Source organism: Herpailurus yagouaroundi, unplaced genomic scaffold (assembly GCF_014898765.1).
Source record: "Herpailurus yagouaroundi ecotype Mexico unplaced genomic scaffold, PumYag 100, whole genome shotgun sequence".
NCBI lineage: Eukaryota > Metazoa > Chordata > Mammalia > Carnivora > Felidae > Herpailurus > Herpailurus yagouaroundi.
In genome coordinates, this window is record NW_024412391.1 from 63,646,379 (window position 1) to 63,654,903 (window position 8,525).

General features: G+C 36.8%; 1 protein-coding gene across 4 annotated transcripts; it reads right to left on the bottom strand.

The window, feature by feature from the left end:
• Window positions 1-8,249, bottom strand: GNGT1 (G protein subunit gamma transducin 1). 4 transcript variants are annotated; one of them, XR_005789410.1, is made up of 4 exons: window positions 8,115-8,249; window positions 7,921-8,026; window positions 3,249-3,455; window positions 1-292 (listed from the first exon to the last, which is right to left on the bottom strand). XR_005789410.1 is itself a non-coding variant. In XM_040472667.1 (3 exons), exons 2-3 carry the CDS (start codon window positions 8,014-8,016, stop codon window positions 3,327-3,329), a joined length of 225 nt encoding a protein of 74 aa, XP_040328601.1. In that variant the 5' UTR covers window positions 8,017-8,026; window positions 8,115-8,249; the 3' UTR covers window positions 3,161-3,326. The 4 variants fall into 4 exon arrangements, 2 of the variants coding, with proteins under 2 accessions (XP_040328601.1, XP_040328602.1); XR_005789411.1 differs by lacking the exon at window positions 1-292 and adding an exon at window positions 2,155-2,184; XM_040472667.1 differs by lacking the exon at window positions 1-292 and having other exon boundaries at window positions 3,161-3,455.
• Window positions 8,250-8,525: the final 276 nt, after the last annotated feature.

Here is an 8,525-nt window from a genome sequence, read left to right on the forward strand (position 1 = left end):
TATTAGCCTTGTTTTCAAATCTGGCTCAAATCAAATCAATCCAAATTAGAATAACTGTTTTTTTTTTTCTTGCTAAAGCTTAAACTCACTTATGTGTAGAAAATACCCTCAAAGTGCAAGTATCTCAAATGGTATATACTGCAGTATGTATACTTAACTCATTCTCACTACTGGTACCAGGCAGTTTTGTTGAAGAGCCAAATGCTAAGGCTATGCCATGAGTCTCTTGTTTCCCTGTAATCTTACCTCATTCCTTTTTACCTAGTAATCCATGGTCCTGAAATAACAACTTCTGGAAAGAAAAAAAAAAAAAGGTCACTCACTGTTGTAGCTGTATAGCCTGTGGAACAGTCATGATTATCACATCCTTCTTCCTAAACCATCTTGCTCTGTCACTCCTTTCTATGATTTTTATCTTATTCCAACTTCTGCAGATAATCTGTATTTTTTTTAAGTTTATTTATTTATTTTCAGAGAGAAAGAGTGCAAGTGGGGGAAGGGGCAGAGAGAGAAGGAGACAGAGAATCTCAAGCAGGTCTGCACTGTCAGCACCAAGCCTAACGTGGGGCTCGAACTCGTGAAACCATGAGATGATGACCTGAGCCAAAACCAAGAGTCGGACACTTAACCAACTGAGCCACCCAGGTGTGCTGACAATCTGTATTTTTAAGCAACACGAATGTTACCCTACTGTCGATTTATTCCTCAATTAAGCTAATAAGAATTCTGAATTATCCAATATAAAAAGTATTACCCTTTCCTGCTTTTAATTGAACACTAGTCAATTAAATTGTAGAGACAATTTATTAGTTGGTATGGCAGTTTCAATAATAAACAGAGCGTCTGGCTTGGGGAATTTACAATACAGAATTGAGATCAAGACAACCATACCAACTGTAATAAGAGAAAGCAAAGCAATGTTAAATGAGTTAAAAGATTTACAGAATACTCTTGGGGTGGAGTGAGGGACAGAGAAGATAGTTTTTAGTGAGTCTCAGAAAGGAGTAGGATTCAAAAGGCTGAAGTGAGTTAGAGAAGAGGACATTTCAGGTGGAGAGATCAATACGACTAAAACTGCAGAAGGTGGGGAAATGGGGTGTCATGTCAGTGGTCATTTAATAGTTAAGTTTGTTGGCTACAGGAAGTCTCCAAGGTTTATTATAATAGAGGACATTTGCTCATTTGCTCATCTCTATTCTAAGTGATTTTAAATTTTCATATAAGAATCCATCCTATGCTCTCATTTTATACATGAAAAAAACTCATGATGTTCAAAGAGTTGAAGTAGAAAGTGGACAAACCAAAGCTTTAACTTAGAATTATCTGGCTCTCAGATCTATTTCCAGTTGTTAGAGATGTTAGTTAGGACCATGCATGTAGAGATGTTGGTTAGGATCATGCGTGTTACTAAGTGCCATAGCAAGGACTCTGTATTTTTTTAATCAGGGGGAAAAAATAAATGGAACACTTAATAAACATTAATTTGCATCAAACTGCACATGGAAAAACCCTTGAGATGGACCACAATTAAACAAGTAAAACAAGTAAAATATATAGTATGCTAGATGGTGGTGGGAACTATGGAAGAAAATAGAGTGGAACACAAAGACAGGCAGTGCTGAAGGGGTGCTTGGAAAGGAGTTTTATAATTTTAAACAGGGGAAAAGAGCTTCTGCTGAGGAAAGGGTAGTTTATCCAATAGTTTATCCTGGAATCCCTTAATACCGAAAGCATGTCTATATGTGATAGAGTGTGTTGTTAACCATGCAGCCAGAGATCTGGAGTCTGGACCTGAGAAACTTGCCAATTCACTTCTCTGAGCCTGGATTTCCTCTATTTCAAAATGAAAGGGTTGAGCAGGAGTCAGCAGATCTTTGCTGAGCATTTACTACCACCAGAGTGGGAAAGCACCATGCTAGGAGCCAAACTTGGGACCACATTGACATTCCCTTCCAGACCAAATAAAGATAATTCTTACCTTGTTTTTAAAATGGGTGACAGGAGTGCTTGGGTGGCTCATTCAGTTGCGTGTCTGATTTTGGCTCAGGTCATGATCTCAGTGTCCGTGAGTTCAAGCCTCGCGTTGGGCTCTGTGCCGACAGCTCAGAGCCTAGAGCCTGCTATGTCTCCCTTTCTATGTCTCCCTTTCTCTCTGCCCTTGCCCTGCTTGTGCTCTGTCTCTCTCTGTAACTCAAAAATAAATGAGTATTTTTTAAAAATTTTCAAAAAATGGATGACAATCAGTGTGCCTGGGTGGCTCAGTCAGTTGAGTGTCCAAATCTTGATTTCGGCTCAGGTCTTGATCCCAGGGTCCTTGGATCAAGCCTCATGTCAGGCTCTATGCTGTGCGTGGAGCCTGCTTAAGATTCTCTCTCTTTCTCTCTCTCCCTGCCGCTCTCCCTCTCCCATAAGTAATTAAAATAAAACAAAAAGAACATCAATTAGCATTTCCTTGTATTCTGATCACTGACGTATCCAAAAATAGCACTGTACGTGTGAGATAGGATAAGGAAACAGTAACAACAAAAGTAGTTTCCAAGTTGGGGTAATTAACACTCATCATTTGTTACAGAAACAGAGGCAAATTATCTTAGTCATTAGCACAAAGGTAGTGAGATTTGGCTTATGTCAACTCAATAAGATGCCAGGAGGAAACTGATTAGGAAGATGATGCAGAACAAAGCTACTTTTCTACCATTTTGCTCTTACACTGCTACAGGAAAAAGGACCGTATTGGTGACAGTCTTCTTAGTATGGGATGGAATAGCACGTATCTTAAAGGATTCTGGATATGCATCTAGTTCCTTTCTCAGTAACACTAGTTAACACTTATTGGGTCTTACTGTGTGTCAGGTGGTACACTAAATGCCGTAATCACTCTAGTGTAATATTTAACCCCAAGTAAAAGGGGATAGAACCATTATTCTTTCTTTCCTACAGCAGAAGAAACTGAGATTTAAAAAGATTAAGTAACTTATCCAAAGTCAGAGAGGCAGTGAAGTGCCAGGGCCAGAACTTTCTGGCTTCTTATGACCTTTCCTCAGGAACTGCGCTGCGAGATCATGATCTGAGACAGTCACTTACCCGACTGAACCACCCAGGCGCCCCATGAAACAGTAGGCATCGTTAAAAGAAAAAGGTCAATCAAAATTCACTGTACTAAACAGTTGAAGAAAAACAGATTTATACATTATCACATCCCAGTTTTTATTTAAAGTTTATATTTATAAATTTAAAGCTTTACGTACATGCTTAATAGAATTCTTATATATGACCAAAAACTAGTACTGTCATTAAAGCTCAAGATATTCCAAGGATTTTTTTTTTTATGAAATCACACAGCCTCCTTTGAGCTCCTTGAAGGGATTTTTGTCCTCTGGGATACCCTTTACTAGTGGATCTTCGCCAGATCTTTCTTCAACATAATCCCTTACTTCTTCACAACATTTGGAGACCTTAAAGGAAAAGAGAAAGAAAGGACACATTTGGTTCAATACAAATGCTGCAGAATCCAAGAATGTATTTATTATAATTTTTGTGTTCTTTTAAATGTGGTTCTGCTTTCCGCCAATGCATATATACTTTCTAGGAGAGAAGAAGGAATAGCTGTTCACCAGAGTAAACACTGATTGAATATTTTTCCTCTTTCCAAAAATGTGACCTGTAAAGGTGGAAGGGAATGAATAATTGTTAAATTCCAGGCTTATCACTGCTCCTGGATTCTCAGAAGTATACACATGTAATGTTATTTTAAACTCATTTACAATGATTGATGATGACAGTGCATTAGAAGGTGACCTCCAAAAGGTCAGGGACCTTTGGCTGATTTGTTCACATGTATCGAGAACACAGACTGCATTTCGTTGGTGCTCCATAAATAAGTATTTGTTGAACTGAGTTTTTTTTTTTTATGAGATTTATCTTCCCTCATATGCACTATTATAATAATGAGTTCATGAAAAATCAGGCTTTAGTACTTTAATGGGCTCAGCCAGAGCCTGAATGATCCATGTAACATTTAACCCACTTTTTAGAAAGAGTCAATGTTCTATAACATATATAAATACAAATGTGTGTGTGTGTGTGTGTGTGTGTGTGCATGCATATGCATGTATACACAGGATCAAGTTATCATTCCTTTTAACTTTCAGCTTGTTTCCTTTTCACTTAATACATCATTCATGAAATTAACATGAAACTACTTCATTTCCGGCAGCCCATTAGGTGGCCATTCCATAAGCTATCTAGGTATTGTGTTTTTTTAATAAAATATTTATCCTATTTTTATATGAAAATTTCCAGCAACATTAGATATAAGACTTAAGATTACTTTTTAACTCTGTAAACTCATTATGTACATATTAGAAAACATCATTCCTAACTGAGGCAAGACCTTGGTCAGATGGCTCCTTCAATTGGAGTTTATATACAATTTTAAAATATGCAGTAATTCAGATTCACATTTGTTCTTTCTCAAAACTAAGATTTAGATTCACTTTATATATATATATATATTTTAATTTTATTTTTTTATTTTTTAAAATTTATATCCAAGTTAGTTAGCATATAGTGCAACAATGATTTCAGGAATAGATTCCTTAGTGTCCCTTACCCATTTAGCCCATCCCCCCTCCCACAACCTTTCCAGTAACCCTCCGTTTGTTCTCCATATTTGAGTCTCTTCTGTTTTGTCCCCCTCCCTGTTTTTATATTATTTTTGTTTCCCTTCCCTTACATTCATCTGTTTTGTCTCTTAAAGTCCTCATATGAGTGAAGTCATATGATTTTTGTCTTTCTCTGACTAATTTCACTTAGCATAATACCCTCTAGTTTCATCCATGTAGTTGCAGATGGCAAGGTTTCATTCTTTTTGATTGCCGAGTAATACTCCAGTGTGTGTGTGTGTGTGTGTGTGTGTGTGTGTGTGTGTGTACACATATACACACCACATCTTCTTTACCCATTCATCCATCGATGGACCTTTGGGCTCTTTCCATACTTTGGCTATTGTTGATAGTGCTGCTATAAACATGGGGGTGCATGTAGATTCACTTTTTTTTATACTTCTCCGAACACCAGCTTTTTGGGCCCCAATCAGATGTCAGGAATAGAGGTTTAACTGCTGTCCTAATTCTGGAGTCAGCGAGGGGTTGGTTTTGACAATGTCTAACTAGGATCTGGGGCTACAAGGAGCAATAAATTACCCAAAACCCATGTGAGTGTGTTGTTCAAAATGTATTTCAGTGAAGCTTATTATAAGTATAGATAGTTTAATATAGGATTATATGGCATTGTAGAAAGCATGGACTCGATTCAAGCCACTCCAGGTCTGAATTTTGGCTCTACCCACTTACCCACAATAGACCCTTAGTTAGGAGAATTCACCCAAGGTTTAGTTACTTAATCTATGAAATAGGAACAGCAACACTAGTTCCATTAAGTTCCCATCATACAACAGATTCTCAAATGGCAGCTATTTTTAGCTATTACCACAAAGATTATCTTCAATCTTTGCCCATTGAATTGACATATAGTCATTGCAAATCTGTCCTCTAAAAGTGGGATGCAAGCAGTTGTCTTATTCTGACAATAATGCCTTGATAGCAAAAGAGGTTGAGGCATATTATGAACTAGTCTGGGTCTCAGACTTCAATAATAATTTAAAAAGTAGTAATAATAGCAGAAAAAACTTGCTATGTCCTAGGTATTGTTTTCAGAGCTTTATATATATTATCCCATTTATTCTTCCCAATTGTCCTCTGAATTAGATTTTGTTACTATTCCCATTTTATAGAAAATATCTCAGGTGAGTGTTCCACAGAGAGAAAGCTGTGGAGCCAGAATCTGAGCCAGGGATATGGTTCCAGTATCTATCCACTGGACCATACTTTAAGGATGCTATACCATCCTGTATCAGAAATGTCGGTTCAGGACCTAAAATTTCTCTGTGTGTGTGTGTGTGTGTGTGTGTGTGTGTGTAGGTTGTGTGTAGGTGTGTGTGGTTTGGGCAGTGTGGTATTAAATTAGTTTGACTTCCAAGAGCAAGGAGACATTGAGTAGTAGGGAAAAGGAACCCCCAAACCTGACAGATGGTAAGATGTATGTGATGTTTACCCAAAATAAAAAAAAAAAATAAAAATTCCCAGGTGAGCTTGCCATAAGTGAATAATAAACATGAACACAACCAAATTGCCTTCAAAACAATAATCCTGAAGATATAAGTAATCAAACAGCTTTTGGATGTTTCAAGTAAGAAAAAAGAACTTTCCTTTATGCCAAAAGTTTATGTTTCCTAAATTATAAAGATTTTAACTTTTTTGTTGTGAGTTCCAAGCTTTTCATGATATTTATAAATTTAATTTTTTTTACAACAAAATATGTCTTGCCTGTATGGAAAGGGCAACAGGGGAGTTTGAGACAATTATAAAGGGGAAAAAAACTCAAAATTCCCATATTTATTGGGAGTAAGAGTTTTGAGCAAAGTACAAAGATAATGCAAACTACTCCCCCTTTTTTTGCTCTGGCTTGATAAAACAAATGTTTGAAAAAATATAAAATATACTCTTATTACTCATGGAGGAGTTTTTGTTCTACTTACTTTCCTAAAATGAAGAGATCTAAAATACATATCTACATCTTCCAAGCTTCAGTCACTGTTTGTTTGGAGGAAACTTTTATTCCTTTGCCATTTCTGGTCCTTTTAACAGCAGAGAACTCTTGGTAACCATTTCCAAGATCTGTCAGATGTTTTCAGGAGGAACGAGTGAGTTCTTGTGCTTGAACTCATTTTTGTTTGCAAAGAAGGAATAGAATGTACTCCTTCATTACTAGCCATGACAGTGCTGGAGGGGATGAGGTTTTGGCTAAAAGTATTTAAACATCAAACTATTGCATTAAATAAAGAGAAGCTTATCAATTTAGAAAAGTAAAAATAAAATGCCTATATGTATTGCTTCACTTTACTGCTTAACTGAAATATAGCCTCTGTCTCATCTTCTTTCTTTCTGCCTCTTTCCCTTTCTTTCTTTCTTTCTTTCTTTCTTTCTTTCTTTCTTTCTTTCTTTCATTTTTAAAACAACTCTATAAAAATGTAAAAAAACATTTTTAGCTTAGTGGTCATACTAAAACAGGCTAAAGGCTGGATTTGGCCCATGAAAAATAGTTTGCCAAATCTTTGATTTATAGTCTAATCAAGAGATAATTATGATTACTAACTTTCTTAATCTCTGATGAATTTTTACCCGAACAATTTATTTTTAACTACATTGAGCTTCTCCAGTAAATGGTGTGGGGGAGGACAAATAATTTCCCCTCTATTCTTTTAGGTTCTTGGCTGAGACACCCCTGTAACAAAAAAAGGCAGATTAACAAGAGAAAAACGCACAGAAATTTAATAACGTGTACCTCCTGTATATACGGGAGAGACCAAGGAGAATGAATAACCTCTCCAAAATGACCTAAGATACCCCCTTAAATACCACCTCCAGCTGAAGACAAAAGATGTTGGGGGATATGGGGAGCAGGCCAGTTATGGGAGTTTTCCAGGAAAAGCAGTCATCAAAAACCCACTTAAATCAAGTGGACTTAAGTCCTTGCCTTCTCTACTGATAGGAGTTTCTAGAGATTTAGAGTCTTCTCTAAATCCTAAGTCTCTAAATGCCTTCTCAGAAGAAGACACCCTTACAAATGGAGAGTTCTCTTATAACTGTAAACGTCTCTTACAAAAGGGCAGCTTTTACTTGGTTTCCAGAGCTTCTCTACTGTCTGCTGTTTCTTAAAAATAATCAGCCTAAAATAATGCTTATGCCAAAGGAACATATTTTGGGGTGGCAAATTCTGCTCCCCTGCAATGGTTTCTGACCCAGTATTCCTACTATATCTACAGTTTAAAATAAAATTCAAAAGAGAACAGCAGTTTACCAGCATTCTTTCCAGTGTTACTTCTTTCTTGAGCTGGTCGACTTCCATCTTCAATTTGTCCTTTTCCGTCAGGTCCTCAATATTGATCACTGGCATCTTTTGCCTGCTGAAAAAATAGATAGTTCGTGCACCTGAATTGCTGGCCTTTGTTTAAAGCCAATGTTAGCCAACACTTCCCTCCACTCTTAACTTACTAAGTGAATTCTTTCTTTGTTTTAGTTTTCTGTGATAATGGATTTCTTATGAACGCTCTCTGAACAATTCTAGCACTACACGCTAGCCTTGCAATTTTAAAGCTCCTTTATAATCTTCACTAATATGATTAAACCAAGCATTGGACTCTAAACACCTGCTAGTAGGTTTGTGGGGAGGTCAGTTTAATCATATGTAATCTGCAACACCAAAAGCCTCTCTTTTTCCCTGTTTTTTTTTTTTTGACACAATTTAAAAATTTGGGTCTCCAACCTTCTTCTCCAACACCAAAGCCCTCCATCATATGATTTATGCCATTTAAATTAGTTTGAGGTCATTTTGAGGACTGCCCATTAATCCCCTAGATCGCTAGAGTACTTAATCTGGTATTAACAGAGAACCATACAAAAACT

Bases quoted from the DNA above. Each gene is read 5' to 3' on its own strand.
- GNGT1 (XM_040472667.1), bottom strand. From the start codon at position 8,016: ATGCCAGTGATCAATATTGAGGACCTGACGGAAAAGGACAAATTGAAG. The intron at 3,456-7,920 runs GTAAACTGCTGT...TTTTCCTTTAAG, and splicing joins TAACACTGGAAAGAATGCTG to GTCTCCAAATGTTGTGAAGA.